We start from the raw sequence: 18,491 nt of genomic DNA on the forward strand, positions 1-18,491 counted from the left end.
CGGCAAACACTGACAGGTGAGTGTGGGAGGGGGGGTAAAATAAAAAAACCGCTGTGTTGGCATTTGAAATGTGGAAGCGCGACAAACCGCCACTCTTGACGCGCGGGAATGTTGCCTTCACTTTTTTTTTTGTTTTGTCTTTTTCTTTAAAATATCCATGGTTTAACCTCGCTGAGGCCCGGCGACTTGGCCGGCCGGCCACTCGGCGGCAGCGGAGCTGCTCTGCTCTGCTCCCCCTCCTCCGCCCGCTGGCGTGCCGGCATGGCTTGAGCGATGGAGCCATGCGCGCTGGAGAGAAGGGAGAGAAAGAAAGAGAACGTGTGCGTGTGGTGGAGCTACGGGCGCCTGCCGCTCGTCTGTCATCTGTTGGCCGGGAAGTAGTTGGGATCCAGGTAGTTGTAGCTGGTGCTCTGTGGCAGGCGGTAGTCGCGGTCCAGTAAAGTGTCGGGCTGGTACACGGGGTCCAAGTGGTGATTGGGCTTGTGGGTCTCGGTCTTGAACAAGCTGCACCGGGGAACGGGAAAAGTCAACTTACTTGCACATGACTAGTGCTCTGTGAAATACTAAAAGTGACTCTGAGGAGTTCACTTATGACCGAATGAAGTGTATCTGCTTTGTGCACGTCTCGCGACTGACCAGTCTGAACAGTTGGCGCAGAAATCCACGGTGCTGTCCGGGGGACAATCTTGACAGTGCCAGCGGCACACCTGGATGGGTTCCACGCCGCACACGTCGCACTAACACGTACAGAATGTGTGTGACATACCTTTGAAAGCGGAATAATGGTTGGAAGGTGGCATCACCTTGTATCCCAAGTGTCGCACAGCCGGCCTTGTCCTCGCAGAGCTCCTGAAGCTTTTGTTTCTTCAGACGCTTCAGCTCCAGCAGCTCTTTGTACTCTGGAAGATTACGCAGGTCCACGGGGATGCCATCGTCGTCCTGGCGACACACCCAAACAAACGAGTGAACTGACGGTGATCCGGTGCGACGACCCGACCCGCATTGTCTACGTATGAAGTCATTTCATCCAATCCAATCCGATGAAGAAGAAAGCGCGCAAACCGACCGAGTCGTCGTCTGCGGGCTCGTGCATGGCGCCGTAGAACGCCACCCGCTCGTCGTCGTCGTCGTCATCGTCATCCATGAAGACGGGAGGCTCGTAGGAGGTGAGGAAGGTGGAGGGCCGGGAGAGGTGTTTGTTGAGGTGGTGCTGCCGCTTGCTGGTCGCCTGGCCAACAAACAACACCAAGCATGCGCTATTTTCGGTGTGGGGGTAGTCTTTTTTTTTTTTTTTAAAGACTAGATGGTGCCAAGGCGTTAGCGTACCTTCTTAGTGTACATGTACAGGTTGGGGGTCCTTCCGGGCACGGGGATTCCAGCTTTTGTCAGTTTAATGAAGTACTTCTGCACCCTGCTAGCAACCTGCAACCATGTCACAGGGAATCAGATCCAACAAATATTCATTGATTCAAATCCAATTTTCAATATTTAGAGTTAAGTACATTGGAATGAATAAATGACTCAAATTTGCAGTCAACTTAAAGTGTTTCATTTGACCTGTTTGGCCGTCCGGTTGCCCAACTCGTCTGCGATCTTCTGCCACCTTTTGGACTCCACCTCCTCAGGAGGAAACTTGATAAGCAGCTCTTCCAGTTTCTTCTAACGGGTCCAAAGCCAACACGGAGGACGTGTGATCGTGAACAACATGTCTGCCACACGACTGTGTTCATACGTGTGCTTTTTATTACCTGCTCATCCGCCGTCCACAGCTGGTTAAAGGTGTCGGGCTTGCTGGAGTGACAAAGCCTACCCCGGATCATCTGTAGACGCAGAGCAACAGTTACCGGGATGATGTTAAATGGCAGACCCATATTAGAAGGACTCTTAGGGGATGATGCCTTGGCCGGCCGGCTGCTTAAATCGGACCTGTGTCTGCCTGCCATTCTCTGGGGCGTCACTAGTAGGGAGTGACGAGTACAAGGTGGAGGCTTCACAGTCTTTCTTGGGCTCGACGGGACTTTTGGGTCGGGCGGGCAAACCTAGGAAGGAAGGGGTAAAACCATTTAGAGCAAGGTGGCCATTTTGGACCGGCCGGCCGGCTGCCACACCTTTGTCAAAGATGAGCTTGAGCCGCCTGGTTTTCCGTTTCTTGTCGCAGAACTCCCTCTGGAAATCCCCGAGGCCAGAGGTGTACTGCTCCCACGCCAGGTCCGGGAGCTGAACGACACGCTGGGGACACGGCAGTCCCAGATTCACCTGAAGAAAGCCACCGAAATGCAACATGACTTTTGAAAGTAGGGCTGGGTGACATTGACTGAAAATAAACGTATTTTCAGATCCCCTCTTTGGTTTGGGAAAAATGACATGAATATGACATTATTCAAAACAAGTTTTCTTTTTTTGATCCACGCCTTCTGAGATTTGATGTTACCAAACAAGCTTTGAAGCCAGTTTTTCGGCGTGGTGTTTTTTGATGCATTCATTTGCATCTGCAGATGCCAGACGACACAAAGAGACACATATTGTTTTCAAAGGGCATGGCTTGACTGGTCCATCCATGTCTGTTGTCAAAGAATAAAAAGGTAAATACCAAAATAGTAACTTAGCAACAGTGACTGCATTTTGTGAAGTGCACTTCAGTCCGAACAGGCTTTGAATAACCCACTGCCACTTTGGGAAAATTCGAAGCAATAAACACCAGTACAGTAAGTACGCTGAGCCAAAATGGACAAATTGCTCTCGATCAAACTCCGAGCCGTTGATTCGGCTTACCCTCTTCTGCAGCTGCTCCGCAAAGGTGATGGGGTCAGCCAGGGCCTCTCTTCGGTGCCGCGCCAACGTCTCCAAGTCCAGGATGGCCTGCGTGCGCTGGGCCTCAAGAACGGCAATTGTCTGCAACAACCTCTGGTAACTGAAAGAACATCATGTGAATGACTCAATTCCAGCTAATGCGTCTCGAGCTATCACAACGCTGGCATGTCAAACAACGGCTCGCGGCATCACAGTTTGGCATTTTGCGGGGGTGAGAGAAAGGCGTCGCGAGCGGGACTGACTCAAAGGCACGCGTCCATCTCCGTTAACACGACGTGGCGGGCTCCTCAAACATTACCCACGTTGGCAGGCGACATAACATTGAATATTCAGATAGACGTCCTGGAGACCATTTTAGAAGCACAAAAATTGAGGAAATTGGACTACAAAAATGGTAACGGAGGGAACAACTATAACCCGGGGATCCTCAAACTGTGGGACCAAATAAGAATATCTTGTTGCGCAGCTCAACGCACTCTCAATTCTCAGTTTTACGAGCAAATAGCGTAGCTACTGGAATTGTGACTTTACCACGGCAATTGGACAAAATGAAAACAACCTCGCCCCGTCAAACCTAACAACGCCTGCACTCCAACCCCAAGTGACACATATGGATGGAGAGTTCCAGTCTCAAAACGCAGAGTCACGCTTCCTTTAAATGACTCCCAGCTTGTATTGATCCATCTTTGTGGGCTCGATTGAATCTTGTCGCAGAAACTCGATCCAGTTACTTTGCCGCCTGCGCTGAATGTGAAATATCCGCCGATACGAGAGAGGGAGGGAGGGAGGGAGGGAGGGAGAGAGAGAGAGAGAGAGAGAGAGAGAGAGAGAGAGAGAGAGAGAGAGAGAGAGAGAGGAGGAGAGAGGAGGGGAGAGATGAGAGAGAGAGAGAGAGAGAGAGAGAGAGAGAGAGAGAGAGAGAGAGAGAGAGGAGAGAGAGAGAGAGAGAGAGAGAGAGAGAGAGAGAGAGAGAGAGAGAGAGAGAGAGAGAGAGGGAGAGAGAGAGAGAGAGAGAGAGAGAGAGACGTTGACGCGGTTGTGTTTTAAAGTCGGATAGCATGACCTCCGTAATGTCAACCTAAACTGAACTTGTTTTTTAAATCAACATTCTGCAGGTGTGTGCTTGGAGGGGTTAGGGTTAGTGGGGAGCACTGCTTTTGCCTATTCAATGTCTGAGCCTGAAACCTATTTACACAGGAGATCGGATATTGTCACAAAGCAGACTGCATTCGACGCTAGAGGTTCTAGGGTATTACGCCGCATTATTTCAATTTTTACCAGCTCCAAATCCCATTCAAATCAAGAGCACGGCAGGATTATTTGACAGTGCAGACGAGAAAAAAGGCAAGAGTGGAAAGATTAGGCTGAGCGACACGAGCGAGGCGGCAAAGCCAAAGGGACCACCCGGCCAAAGTCCCTTGCACGTACGTACTCTTTGTTATGTTTCAGAGCCAGGTGGTCGGATTCAAAGTAATACACGTCTGGCTCCTCCTCTTCCTCTTCTTCTTCCTCTGTGGCGTGACTGCACACCGCTTCGTTGCCGACGTCTCCGGGCACCACAGGGCCGCCGCCGCGGCCCGTCTCGTCTCCGGGCTCCGCGCGGGTGGTCTCGTGGTGGTCAGGGCGACACAAAGAGTCTGAAGGAGCGAGAAAGTCCTCGTCCATCCCCTCCGACGCCTCCCCGTCCTCCTTCGGGGCGGCGGCGTCTCGAGGTGGAGAGCAGGCCTTGGCCTTGCGGGGCGAAGTCCGCAGGGTGTACCTGTGTTCGTAGAGCTCGACAAAAGACAGGGGCGTGCGCCCGGGCTCGGCGGGCGGCGGCGGGCTCGTCGCCAGCGGGGGTGTTGTTTCTCCTGAGTTACTGTTGTAGGCGGCGGGGGAAGGCGAAGCGGCGGCGGCGGTGTCCGGCACCGGCGTATGCGGGCGACCATTTCCGTCGCCCTCGCTGTCCATCACCTGCTCCTCGCCGGCCAAACAAAGGGGGTCACCCACCACGTCCACCTCTACATCCTCCACTTCCTGCTCCCCGGCCACCACCAGCTCAGGCAGCGGATCCTCCGGAGGGGCCGGGGAGAACCAAGCGGGCGGCTCCGCTGAGGCGGCGACCTCCGTGCGCGCCGGACTAGAGTTCGTACAAGGCACCGTGGGGCGGGCAGAGGGGGGCGCCTCGGCCCGGCCGCCGTTGAGCAGCGACGGGTAGCCGACGGCGGAGACTGGGCTCGAAGACTCTTCGGCGAGGTTCTCCGCTGTGTTGTCCCCGAGCCCGTTTGAGGCCTTATGAGCATTGGGGGACTCCAGCGCCCCTTCGTGCTCCACCCGGCCATCTTTGGCCAGCTCCCCTTTCTCTTCCTTGAGGACAGGTGAGTCGGGAGCTAAGTCGGAGTTCCGGGCGGGAACGTCTACCCGAGCGTTCCCCTCGCAAGGTTCAGGAAGAGAGACGGGACACTCGGGGCTCCCGGCGTCCTCCTCGCGTTCCCGAGATTCCCCGACTCGGGAACACCGCTTGGCTCTTTTGATTAAAGGAGGAGCATCCGGCACCCCGTTCCCTTGATCGCAATGTTCCGACTTTTGGGGGCTGACGTCGTTTTCCAGACACGAGCCGCTCCGTTTGCGAAGACCGGCCACAAAGTCCTGCTCGCCCGCCGGAGAACTATTACAGTCCTTTGAGTCCTTTAACCGTCCCTCCGACGAGATCTGCCGCTCTGAGTCCTGGAGCGACTGGTTGTCAGTGTCCTCTTTAGCATCCTGCTTGGTCTTCTCCTTCTGCTTGGACAGCGTCTTGATGTCCTGTTTGGCCAGCTGCCTGGAGTCCTGCCGGGACTCCTGCCTCTTCTTGGGCGAGCGAGCCCTGGGCAGCGGAGACACAGCCGACTCTTCCAGCTGGGCGATGCTGCGGTTCCTGAGCGTGCGCCCACAAAAGTTCTCGTCCAATCCATTGAGCCCCACCGATGACCTTGTGACGCGCGAGGAACGGGACGCGGCCATACTACGGCGGCTGCCTACAATCTCCTCATCCTGGTGCACTCTCCACTGTGGCGGAACGTGGGCACCTGCAAAGACACACACTACTGTGAATGTAAAATCCGTAGGGTTAGCAATCTATTTGCCTGACTCTACTGCTATGCCGCTAATGACTGCAGCGTGTAATTGGCTCGCCGCTATCGCACATCTGACGATAGAAATGAAGCAAGCCGCAATGGCTGTGTGAATGAAAGTTATTTTCGCCCACTTACCCGGCCGGAATGAATACATTCAAGCGAGATGTTAAACGCGTTCAGACTTTCCACAATAAATGAGGTCTGGTGCAGCATTACAATAAATAAAAAAGTTGCCGCACAGGGCTGACTGCCTTCAACCAAACATGGCGTGAGAAGAGAGTGCCAGGTTAATTCCGCTAATGAATCGAAAGAGCGCAATAAAAAATAAAAGGTGCCGGTCCGGCCGGCCGGCATTCGAAAGTCACATTGAGTCATTACGGTGGTGTCCTTTGCGGGTTGTAAAAGGAGCACATCAATTAGCACCGCGGACACAGACATGACCATGAAGAGGACACATTCAAGCAGAGAAGACAAAAGCTCTGTGCCATTACTTTTGTACCGCGTTAAATGAATGTCGGTAGTTTGGGATAGCTGGAGATTTTCTTTCATTTTGGAAAGTTTGCATTTCCTCTTTGTGCGTCCCTGATAAGACATTCCGTTGACGCCAGTGTTCATTTGTGGAGAGTATTTTGATTTGGATCTTTCTGCAAGCAGTGTTGTGCATTTACGCAACTTGCAGAGTCAATCATGGTTGAACGTGCACACATTACTTGCACGGCCAGTCGGCGGCTGCTGAGACGGCTAACTTGACGCATCCATGCGTAAAACAGGAAGGAGGCAAAAGGAGCCGACGCTCTACATTCAGTTCAACGCAACAAATTAATGAGGCACGCTCGTTAGCTCTTCTCTGGGAGGAAAATAACCAACACCGATCAGCTCGGTCGAATAAACGCTAACATATCGTTACAGCCTAACTCGTAGCAGCGGAGGTAATTAGCTAATACGCTAACAAACGCTGCCTTCAGTATGTACTATACATCCACACATTCTGAGAAGCAATTGCTCCCAATGGGAAAACAGTAGTAACCTGTTTCAGGGTCAAATTGACAGCCTTATAGAACCTTCACAGGATTTCCAAGCATGATAAGGTCAAGCGGGAGGATGCCTTCATTCAGGACTTGCTTTTTAGTTGGTTATCAGCCTCTTTCACAGAGATCCAGCAACGTTGCATTTACCCAGCCGTGCAGTTTACACAGAACGCAGCCAAGGGGATGATACATTGTCGCAGCAGTATCTCATTAGATTCCTTGAATATTTCAATGGATTTTTTGCTTGCTTTTAAAGGTCTGTATCGAGAAATCCCAGATTCTGAACTGAGCTCTATTTTTGCTGGTTGCTTTGCTCAACCTTTTCACTATTGTTCATAAACATTGACAAAGTCGCAATACGATGTTAGTGCCTCATAAAATAGACCCAAACTAACTTTTTGGGGGGAGCTCATTGATTACGTTCGGAATTTGGCACGATTTAAGAGGCTGTATACTGACTGATCATGTCAAACCGCTTTAAAAACATGCATGCCCGGCTTGAAAGTGAAATGCTCGTGCTAGCATTGACCATTCCGTCCAAAAGTGATCAAACCATGTCATTTAAGACAGTGTTAAAGGCAGACAATGTGCACAATTAGGCGTGAGCACACCTGCCAAACAAGCCAAGAGCGATGGCTAAAGAAAACAAGCTCGCAATTTTCGGGGACGTTTGTCCTAAATCTAAAGCCTAGTGTGCTTGTTACTTTTGAGTCCACTTTCGTCTCCACACTTCCATTGGGGCCTAGCGTCAACGTGACATCCACGGGGTGGCGTGGCGTGCATCCCGAGTACTGGGGCTCGGATCCCCGCGTCCTTGCTTGGCATGTGCAGCAGGAACCGGTTGCTACTCAACCGAGACCTAGGTGTGACCCAAAACTGGAATACAATCCGTTGAGTTAAATAAAATAAAAAAACTTACATATAATACACACAAGTGTAGTTTCATATCAAGAGCGCAGCCGGGGGCGGTGGGCGAGCGAGCTAAACGTTAGCAGTAACTTGACTGCAAAACACCGCTTGGTTAGCGCTTCAATGGGACTAACTCCTCGTTCGAGCCGCGGCTAAATACGGCACGCTGGCGAGCCGTAAACGGCCGAAATTAGTAAAGAGGCTACCTAAGGAGACTCCGGTGTGGCGGGGCTTCCACGTTAGTCCATTCGACTCGAGAAGCGTCTCTGCTAGGCTAGGCGAGTTGATAAAACCGGTAGGGAGAATCGTGGCAGTCTGCCTGTAGCTAAGCGTTAGCCACACTAGCTTAGCCGATTGTTCCGCTCCCAACTTTGCCGTTTAATTTGCAAACGGCGGCGGTCGTTCACAAACAGTCCGGCCGTTTGTGTTGTTCCCCCTCCAGCGCCAGACTATTGAAACGCTCCGTAGTCTGGTTAAACATTTGCGGAGCCCTCAAAAGAATGTAGCACGTACCTCACTTCCGTACGGTGACTGCACGCTCGCTCGCAGCCATGTTTTTACAGTGCAGCCGAGCGCTCCGGCTCCTGCTCGAGCTCTAGCTCGGGCTCGGGTGTGCGAGCACATTGAGGCGAGGGCGACATTCGCTTGCCGCACTCGGCAACATGTTTGGCTTCTCGTGCCCTTGAAATGCTTTCTAATCCACAGCAAATGTGGATCACAAGCATTATGATGACTTCGTAGAAAAAGCCTTCATGTTGTGACTGCTTGCTTGCTTTTGGTTGGACTCATCAAGAGAGAGTTTTGAGCAACTTTTTATGAACCAAAGACTTTTTGGATCTTCTACCAATGTGCATTTGAGGCATTGCTTTCCTTTTGATAGGTTTCTACTTTCCCTAGCTATGATTCTCAGCTTGAGCCTTGCATGCAATTGAATCTCACTCAGTGTGCTGTTTTTATTTTGGCAGATTTCTACTTCCTGTTCCCGATCCCATCATAGGACTCTATTCTGACCAACCTTTTGTAAACAAAGCTCATTCATCAACACTTTATTCTTTTTTTCATTACCAGTGATGTCTCATTTGAAACACCGAGTGCCGTTACTGCTTTATCCTAGTAGGCATGATAAGCACTTTGATTTTGATCTGTGCTCGGCTTGTTTTGAATGTCTCCCTTCGCCAACACACGTTTCAAATGATCATTGTGGCCTGAAGAAGCCTGATCATTTCAATCAATTGTGTTGGAGGAGGGAGACGTGTAGGACAGCGGCACTCAGTTGAGCTACTCCTTTTTGATCAAGAGGAATGTGGGCAAGATTCATTTATGTTGGGGATTAATCAAGATGAGCACACATTCATCAGGATTCCATCCATGTTTTTTTTTTTTTTCTTTTATTGTGCGAGGCATCAAAAAAGAAAATCCGAATTGGTCTTACTGACTAATGGTCCATCGGTTAACACATACGGCATCCGATATGTAAAATAATGTCCTCGATCAAGACTGACAATGCTGCCGATTACTACTTACTATACTGCAGTGTAGGATAGCTCGTGCACAGTTAGGAGTTGTGAGATTTCAATGTTAAAAGCATGCATTCGTATTTCACCATGTATATACAAAAGAAAAAAAAACAAACATTCTTTTTTTAAACTCCTTGTCCGTGATAAATAAGCAAGTGCTGAATCTTAACCAACATACACCATTATTACATTCAAACATCTGCATGCCCGTCCTTTTGTGTGTCAAAACAGCGATTCTCAACCGGTGGAAGCAAAAGTCGACGTAAACGACACGGCTCAAGATGTCTGTGTCGTTTGGTGCTGCTGTTTTGGTTAGCGACAGTTGTGGTGAGCTCAATTGGCAAGACATTTTGGATAGATTCTTGGGCTCTCAGGTACGAATGTCTACTCAGTCATTTGCCCAAATCTAAAGACAGTAGGGCAACACCAAATACAGCTTTTTTTTTTGACAAAGTGTGGAGACTATTTTGATCCCCATGAAAAGGGGTAGTTTTCTTTTTTTTTTTTAAATTCAGCCTGCCCAAGCCAGTTTTTCCACAAGCAACATTCGCAAGGACACATTCCCGGAATCGGACAGGGACTCTGCCAATTGGGCTTATTACCAGGGCAAGTACTTGCCAAAACCTCACTTGTGAATTCACTCAAATCAGAAGCAGGTATCCAAAACAGATGGGCGCAGCTCTTCTGTCTACCTCATGAGAGTGGGGCAAAGTGAGGCATGGAATGCTATCAAATGATGACAATTTCAAGAGAAAACAAGCTACCAGGCCAGTTGAGAAGCGCTGCTCTGTCCCACAAAACACTCAACAATGAATTCCTGAGACTCGTCTGTCCCTTCATAACCTTAAGATGTCCGTCGGTGGAAGTGCTATAGTACAAGTGTCATGAACACTTGCTACATGTGCTCATTTGGTCAAAATAAAATGGCATTCCGTGTAATTTTTTTTTTTTTTTTTGTGGTTGTTATCTAGCTTCACACATTTAAAATAGTGACACGAGACAACTGCAGTGCTAATAGAAACATATACACATTTGTACAATACGACAAAGTTTTGATTCCCTTTTCGGAGCAGACTGTCGCATAAGCAGATAATGTTGGCGTCTTTGTTTTTTTTTGCCTGAATGCGTTTCCAATCCAAGTGCAAAACAAAATGAAAAAGGCCTTGTTGATTTTATCTTGTTCGCTCATTCTCCGTCTGCTTTTTGTTTCGTTTTTTTTTTTTTTAAAGCGAGCGCGTCTCCACCTCGATCTTTTCCTCTGACTGGTGGGAGGCGTCTGCTTCCTGGTGGCCGGCAACCACACTGGGCCGCACAGTCACCAGCGGTCCGCCGCCGTAGATGCCGTGCAGGAAGTTCCACGTCTCCTCGGAGATCTGGCCCGAGTCGGCGCCTGCCGAGACGGAGAAGCAATGTTAATGAGTTGCAAATTCTTGTGCTCAAGGGCCATGTTTGATTTTTAAAATGAACACATAGGCCTGGTCATGTAACACTCATTGAAATGGCTTTAAAAATGTCACTTGTATCAGAAAGTTCAAATGTGACTTGAAACATTGCCTGATCCGTTAACAAAGGTGTTATGGTGATCAATATTTCCTAAAGGCTAAAACAAAACAAAAAAAAGAGTAAGTCAACCACTTTTGTAGACGTTCCACTATATTGTCACAAGTGAAGAGACATTACATTGAGAAAACATTCCACATGACTTTTTGTACCTGGTTTGAGAGTTAAATGGCCACTCTTGTTCACTGCTATCTTGGAATTCTCAATGGCTCCTGGTGGATCTTGAAAAAGAGAAAGACCTCAATGAGTGTCAAAGGTTGTTGTCATGCATGGGAAGCTAAGAACAAGCCATTTCACGCTTCTGTGTCATTTGTGAGAGGTCTTCTTTTTGTGGCTGACACATCCAGCGACGAATTGGGACAACTTTGCATCTTCTTTGTGACGTGATGACTCATTTGTGTCACACTCTAACATCCACTTACTGTTGTCTTTCCCTTTGACAAAACCCTCCCACTCGCGGAACCACTGCATGCTGATGCAGTATATGACCACCGGAGACTCCTCATCCTGGAAGGCCTTGTTCAGCTGCGGAGAGAGCAAATGTGGAGGTAGGAGTGAGCGAACGAGCGAGCGAGCAGTGGGAAGGAAGAAGAGGCGGTGGCGGGGGATTTCACGCAGAATAAATCAAGTGACCGAGTGAAACTAAATCCATCAGCTTCTTTGCTGTCATGACATGACATTCTGAACACACTGTGCCCTTCTGTGAAATGAAGCAGGTTGTGTTCTTGATGCTAAGGCAGCTGCATCCATCCAGCCGTCGGGTTGCATTAATAATGAGGCTTTCATCAGCTTTACACCTCTCATCCCCCTCTTGGGTGATGAAGACAAAACGGAGCCTCCAAATGGCACAGGAACACCCATACAATGTTAATGGCGCCGACATCATAAAATGAGCCATTTCATTGACGAGGTGGTGGATGGGGAGACAACTTACCCGGACAAACATGTCCAGCTCTGACTTGCGCCGCTTCTCCAGCTTCTCCACCTCAATCTGACACGTGTTGCAGACGTACAGGTGATTGACGGCGGGTCCTCCCCCGTACCTTAGTAGACAACCGTAGCCATTAAGTTGCCGGGGGAACGAGAGGAATGACGAGTCGGCATACCTGCCGTACAGGTGGTCCCACACGTTCTGTGGGACCATTACAGCCAGCTCTTCAATGTAGGCCGCTTTGTCGGGTGGAACACCTGACACGGTAGGAAAGAGACACTCAGGAAAAACAGATCTCGGAGCACAAAATGTAGAATGATAAACGTGTCACGGTACCCCCGTGCGAGCACAGGAAATCGTCATTGGAAATGGGCCCCGGCTCAGCGAAGGTCTTGAACTTGTTGAGCCATTGGCGGGAAATGTAGAACTGCAGTAGGCTGGGCTCCATCATGTTGAGCAAGCCCGACACCCTATTTCGCTCCTTCACGGCGTCCTCGTTGCTCTTCCTTTGGGGAGCGAGTAGACACAATGTGCTGTTATCCAGTGCCAGAGTGAAAAGTTTGAAATCTTTTCACAAGACACTTCTCTAACATCTGTGCCTTTATGTCTGACAGTTATGGACTGGTTTGAACCGGTACGGGGCGGAAAAAAGATTGGGGCCCACTGACTTGGATTGCTTGCAATGTTATGCATGCAAGGTTGAGTGTGTTGGCTTACTTGTAGAAGAGCACATAAGCCTCAGCGTTCTGAACGCAAGACTCTGACACCTCAGTCACGCTTTGGTCATCAAACTCATACCAGAGATTGTTTATGTCGTTCCTACAGTATGCAATGTAGTGGCCACCTGCAGAAGGAAGGGAAGAGGTGGTGAGACCATCACAAGCACGTTTCGAGCAGCGCCCGCCCGAAGGCCACTCACTGCTGGCGGTGCCGTGGTGGCAGATGACTGACAGCAGGTCGTAGTTGGCGGTCTGCGTCGAGCTGTCCTTGGCTAAGAAGGGCTGCAAGTCGAGACCCTCCAAAGGAAAGGAGACGTGGGTTCCAATTTTGGTGGAGAACATCAGCTCATGCCTGAAGCGTTTCAGGTGGATACACAGAATCTAGAAGAAAAGACATTCATTTCAACCAAGAGCCTGAGCTTCAAGGCTGAGGTTCTTTGTGATGTCAAGAGGGGGGGATACCTCTGGCAAACTTTGCATTTTGCAAAACTTGACTCCATTTCGTAACCTTGAGGGGGGATGATAAACATCAATAAAAACCCTTCGAACGTTCATGGGAAAAAAAAAAAAAATCTTAAATGAACTTACTTTTTGCATTTTTCACAGCTGTACATGTTGTCGCCTAGAAAATCACACCACAAACAAATCAAAAACAAACTCAATGAGGTCAATCCCGCAAATTATTCTCCCCATGCCTAAAATAATCGCTTACCTTTCAGCTCATCCCTGGCAAAGAAGGCCGCGAGGCAATCTTGTAGCGTGACCACCGGACCCCAGAACCAGCTGAAAATAGGAGCCGACAAGATGGATGACACCTGCTCCAGTGTAAAATAGCAAATCAGTACGCACCTCTTGATGTATTCCATGACAAATGCAATCCAGCCCTGCGGCGCGTACGCTTCCCCGCAAGAGCCGGCGGCTTTCACCAAGGATGTCTGGTGGGTAGCAGAGTGCAGTTTGGCCAGGTCTTCTTTCCCCGGGATGGGTAAGGAGATGTCCTGGAAGTTCTCCAGCGTGACCGACACCTGATGGTAAGTGAGTGGTCATTGAGCATGTGCGCCGATGTAAGTGGAGATGAGAACACTAACCCGATCGCAGGTGAGGCACTGCACTGAGCTCACAATCGTCCCATCAAACACGTCCGAGATGACGCTGCGGTACCTCCTTTGACACTTGGTCTTGGCCGGGGAGAACGTGCTCACCGCTGCGGACAGGCGGCAAGAGGACATACGCCATAAGACTGAGTGAGCTCCGTCCACAAATGTCCGTTGAATGAAAAATAAAACAAGCAGAATACGAACAACCAATGTCCAGTACCAGTCCCCTTCCCAAAGTGATATTTGGAGCTATATTTGTTGGTAGGAAACTTATCATTTACCTTTCTTATGTGCATTGTTGAGACTGGGCCACACAGAGGAAGTTTTGGGTGGGCTGCTGGACATTTTGTGGCCCTCCATAGGGACTGGACTTTGTGGTCTTGTGAGGTTGGACATTTGGATGTCTGGAAAAGACTCTGAAGAAGGAGGAAAGAGAGAGAGAGAGAGTCAAAAGTTCTGATATTGGGCTGCAATTTTAGGATGAACCTTAAAATGTTTTATAAACGTAATCTTCTCTCAAATTTGATGACAAATTTTAATCTGCCAGTGCTTTTTGCACAATGCTGTGTTTTCTAACCACAAGCTGAAGGGCAAATATCAAAACAGGTGTGTGATATCATGACATCGATTTCTATTGAGTATCTTCTCCTTACCCGATGTCCTGCTTTGCGTCTTAATGTGTCCCTGACTGCTGATAATGGGCGTGGTCTCAGTGGTGGTGTCCACCTCTTTGTCCATGTCCGCCACTGCGTTCTCCCCGGTGCGGTAGATGTCGTTGATCATGTTCTTCTCCTTCTGCCACTCCCTGTTGGCCTGAAGGTCATCTTGCTCGGGAATCAGCATCTCCGCCTCGTTGTCGACGACGACAGTGGGCGCGCCCGCGTGCGGTGCTTCGCCGTCGGCCCGATCGCTGCACCCGCACGACTCGCAGGACTGAAAGTCGCTGTCTGACTGGTTGTGGTTATCTTCCCTGGACGGGCCGCCTTCCACCGGGACGCCAGACGGCTCGTACGGCTCGGGCAGCATCTCCTTCAGCTCTTCGTGCAGCTGGTCCATCAGGCAGCGCAGAAACTCCTGTGAGTCCTGCGGGACGGAACAGTTTGAAAATCACAAGTATTACTGGGCTTTGCTGATGATGCATTAAGCCACGAGGAATGTTCCATGACGTCACAACCCATGTTGACATCAAGGCCACTCCGTTCTTACACCTATGAAGAAAGAAACATCACACACACACACCTGTTGAGAGTATCCTCGGAACATTGGGTTGATGGCTTTGATTCCCTGGAACAGATTAGTCGGCACCACGTAGGATGGTCTGCAATGACGCCACAGACATGAAGAAAGGGCACCGGGTATTTGTTTTCAACAAGAGGAAAAAGTTGCCTACCTATTCTTATGCCACAGGTCAGACACAAGTTTCTGGTAGCTCTTGCAGAGCGCCGGCTTCTTGTCCGTTCTCACCAAACCGCCACACTCCAAGAAGAACTGTGTCAACGGCGGGCTGTGACAAAAGGACACTTTGTCACGGTCGGACGGACGGACACGAAGAGAAATACACTGCTCCTCCCCAAAAATGCCCAAAAAATAAATACAGTCATTAAAAGAAAGCACAGAACATTCCCACTCGCTCGAGGAAAGTGATTTCGTTTACAAATTCACGCCCAGCTTTTTTTTTTCCCATGAGCACAAATTTGACCAGCCTCCGGCCGGGCACGCAATGCGGCAGAGGAGGATTGCTGTTTGCTACAAAACTTTGTTATTTTAGTGGCCAATCGTAAAGGGCGGGCCCAATAAACAAATACGAGCCCGCAGGGTGCGACAATTGGGCTTCTTTTATCACGGCAACATCTTTGTGTCTGTGCGTGCGTGTAGGGAAAGCAAAATCAAGTGGCATTGTCACGTCAAATATGGCACATAGTCACCAGTTGGACAGGGCTTGAAGAGCGGCATTCATGTAGCACGAGTTGCCGATGTTCTTCAGTCCAGTCAAGCCTGGGAAGGGAAACGGGAGTGCAGTTAGGCAACCAATCAGAAACACAAGTGGCTGGCCCTAAGTCACTGTGGGTGGCAAGGATATAAAAAAAAATAGATTTCATATCTCAATCTTGGCTTTTGCAGACAGAGCAAAAGTGGCTCATGTCTCTTGTGTCAATACAGTGGGGCTTACCACGAGCACGCATGTCATCCTCTTCCTCCGTCTCCATGTCCAGATCTTCGCAAACACTGTTGGGCGTCACGCGGAGAGAGGCGGGGCTCGCAGGAGAGGCTTTATTGTTACCCTTCAGTGAGTTACACACAAACAAAAATCAATAGTTAGTTATCTGGATAAGAGGAAAAACATTGTTACGTAAGAGAGAAATGATAAGATAAAGTCGTGCTAATCGAAATGATAAAAGGACAGCAGGGGTGGCGGGCGGCATGTACCTGCTGGGAGGAGGCGAGAGGCTTGCTGTTAGACTGCGGGGGCTGAGGGACTAGTTTACGGTCCAAGAAGACCTCCTTGCCACAGGCATAACACCACACTCGCAGGGTGGTCAGGTTCACCGTCAGGTTGTGGCCGCTCTCCTGCATGCAAGCACAACAAATGAACCAAGCACATCAAAAGTTTGATTGTCTTTATTCCTGATTTATCTGAGAAACACCCAAAAAGTGTTTGAATTTTGGAAGTAGCTAACAATGATAAGAGTCATTTGTATTTTGGAGACGAGAGTGACTTGAGGGGGGACATTCGTTTGTATTTTGGAGACGAGTGTGAATCGGGGGGGGGGGGGGGTCACCCGCCCGTGTGCATTATTGATGGACGCTGCATTAGGGGTCGGTCACACAGCAGCAGGGAAAGAGGCCCAGACAACAAAGAAAGAGTCCGTCTAAATGATTCACAAAAGGAACTATGGCAGACATGTTGAAGCGCTTTGATATGTGGCGTTATTGGGCTTTAAGTGTGGTTAACAGCCATGTAAGGAGGGAGCACTTTTTCAGTCTCACCTGCGAGTGTCCTGTGCTGTGATCCACATGGGACTCTCCGCAGCCAACGTACGCACAGCCATTCTAGTAACACAGAAATACAAACCATATCTTTTTCCTTCCTACATTTGACGGGGTTTTCTCTCTCACTCTTTTGTCTTACCTCCAAACAAGCCCACAAATTTGGTCCTCCAACTTTACAGTCTTGACATTGGCCCTGCAGATATGATATGGCATGCATATTAGCATAGATAGCACCGCGCTATATGTTTTGTTCAGACCAGAACACATCAGGTATTGTCATCATAGAAACTCACATGAGATTTGTGGATGAGCTCCTCCTTGGTGATCTCCCCCACACAATCCAGGTGGGGGCAGTCGCAGCTGGGGGCCGGTGACATTGCTCACCCGACAGCTGTTAAATGGGGAGCAGAAAGTCACTTCCTCTTTCACAAGAATACAATCGTTTGGAATATCATCTACATCTCGATGACAGATGGGGGGGAACGCAAGTCACGGCACACGCGAACAACCGCTGTGGTTATCAGCTCAAATGTCATCAATAGAGTATTTTCAATGTCCTGTGCGAAATGTACTTTATGGTTTTGAACAAACTGTCGGAGCAGTTTTAATGCAACATATGTTTCACTTCTTGAGTATTTTGGTGAGCATGAACACTTTAGTGTTACATTGTCACGAGAGTCTGCTCAAATCCTAATGGGCACGTTTAGTCACAAGACTGTTTGACCTATACAGAAGCAACGTTTTCTCATCAAAGGAGTGTTTCTCATACAGCATGTTACGCCTTTCAAATTAGTAACCCAAGCTTTCCTTGTTATTTCTGGTTGGTTTGTTGGTATCCCCATTTATTTCATCTGAAGATTATTCAAAGTGTGCAAAACGGACATATCGGTACATTAGGGGCTGAGATGCCAAACTAGGGCGGGGCACTCTGCCTGATAATACAACCAATAGTGCAGACAACAATCCACAAGCACCACTTGATGATTGCCTCTATTTAGCAAGGCGTTGCGTCGTCGATTGTGTGTGTGTGTGTGTGTGTACGTACACATTCGGGTCTACTGTACGTTACAATTTGACACCGAGCGCCAGTTTACGGTGCAGATGCTGTAAAAAGATACACGTTAACTGCAGCCCGTTCGCGTTAACTCGTGTCACGTTGACATACAAAAAAGGTTGGCTTTGCATGTTTTCTGTATAAATAGGCAATAGAATATTACATGTAGATACATGTACGTAATGTTGGCCTATGGAGATGAGCTGTCAGAAGCAGGCGAGGCTTTTTTTTTTTTTTGACAGCGCAGTTAGCACGTAGCATTAGCATCAATCTGACACATTTCAGTATGTAATTTGAAGAATAAAAGGCAACACACACACACACGAACACGATGGTGTAAAAATATAAAGAAGTGCGTGAATTTACTTAACGCCAGCGAAACGAGCGAGACGATGCTTAGCAGCTCTCCGTTAGCATGAAGCTAACGTTAGCCTGATAGCGTTGCGGAACGAAGCGAAAGCCGACAATCCCCCCACGGAGAATCCAAAACTAAAACCACGCCCGGCGGCAACCTATGTCGGCGCTTACCTTTACGATCAACGTCAGCGGTGCTACCCACGTCGTTATAGTCCACCTAAGTCTAAATGTTCGCGTTGGATGTGCTGTTACCGTTTTCGTTCGTTTTGAACATTTAAACGCCCCGTTCTGGGTGGTTGCTAACGTTACAGGCAGTCTTGACCATCAAAGAACACGGAGTGGGTACAAGAGAGAAATCGTCTTTCGTTTCCGCTTTCCACTCGAGGCGTGCGCGCTCCCGCGGCAGCGGCTACAGATTTCCA

At 49.2% G+C, this 18,491-nt stretch overlaps 2 protein-coding genes and 1 long non-coding RNA gene across 6 annotated transcripts; 1 reads left to right on the top strand and 2 right to left on the bottom strand.

The window, feature by feature from the left end:
* Window positions 1-189: 189 nt before the first annotated feature.
* zzz3 (zinc finger, ZZ-type containing 3) lies at window positions 190-8,581 on the bottom strand. The gene is given in 14 exon segments (XM_037276392.1): window positions 190-504; window positions 637-737; window positions 804-825; window positions 827-939; window positions 1,067-1,228; window positions 1,327-1,422; window positions 1,558-1,659; window positions 1,749-1,820; window positions 1,927-2,039; window positions 2,109-2,256; window positions 2,773-2,911; window positions 4,244-5,858; window positions 7,639-7,810; window positions 8,357-8,581. Coding segments are annotated over 14 exon segments (3,111 nt in total). The 5' UTR covers window positions 8,468-8,581; the 3' UTR covers window positions 190-359.
* Window positions 8,582-8,618: 37 nt separating this feature from the next.
* Window positions 8,619-9,461, top strand: LOC119137243. The gene is made up of 2 exons (XR_005100884.1): window positions 8,619-8,723; window positions 8,809-9,461. It is a non-coding gene; the product is annotated as an uncharacterized LOC119137243 (long non-coding RNA).
* Window positions 9,462-9,820: 359 nt separating this feature from the next.
* Window positions 9,821-18,425, bottom strand: usp33 (ubiquitin specific peptidase 33). 4 transcript variants are annotated; one of them, XM_037276396.1, is made up of 24 exons: window positions 18,241-18,423; window positions 16,952-17,049; window positions 16,798-16,851; window positions 16,656-16,718; window positions 16,095-16,235; window positions 15,838-15,949; window positions 15,593-15,662; window positions 15,058-15,171; window positions 14,907-14,985; window positions 14,321-14,750; window positions 13,949-14,083; window positions 13,659-13,774; window positions 13,420-13,595; window positions 13,283-13,353; window positions 13,159-13,192; window positions 13,033-13,078; window positions 12,771-12,951; window positions 12,569-12,695; window positions 12,188-12,357; window positions 12,027-12,108; window positions 11,855-11,963; window positions 11,343-11,445; window positions 11,073-11,141; window positions 9,821-10,750 (listed from the first exon to the last, which is right to left on the bottom strand). In XM_037276396.1, the coding sequence occupies exons 2-24, from the start codon at window positions 17,033-17,035 to the stop codon at window positions 10,584-10,586; spliced, it is 2,733 nt and encodes a 910-aa protein (XP_037132291.1). In that variant the 5' UTR covers window positions 17,036-17,049; window positions 18,241-18,423; the 3' UTR covers window positions 9,821-10,583. The 4 variants fall into 4 exon arrangements, with proteins under 4 accessions (XP_037132291.1, XP_037132290.1, XP_037132288.1 ...); XM_037276395.1 differs by having other exon boundaries at window positions 13,659-13,819; XM_037276393.1 differs by having other exon boundaries at window positions 13,283-13,595; window positions 13,659-13,819; window positions 18,241-18,425.
* Between the last annotated feature and the right edge of the window lie 66 nt (window positions 18,426-18,491).

Source organism: Syngnathus acus, chromosome 17, assembly GCF_901709675.1.
Source record: "Syngnathus acus chromosome 17, fSynAcu1.2, whole genome shotgun sequence".
NCBI classification, from domain to species: Eukaryota; Metazoa; Chordata; class Actinopteri; order Syngnathiformes; family Syngnathidae; genus Syngnathus; species Syngnathus acus.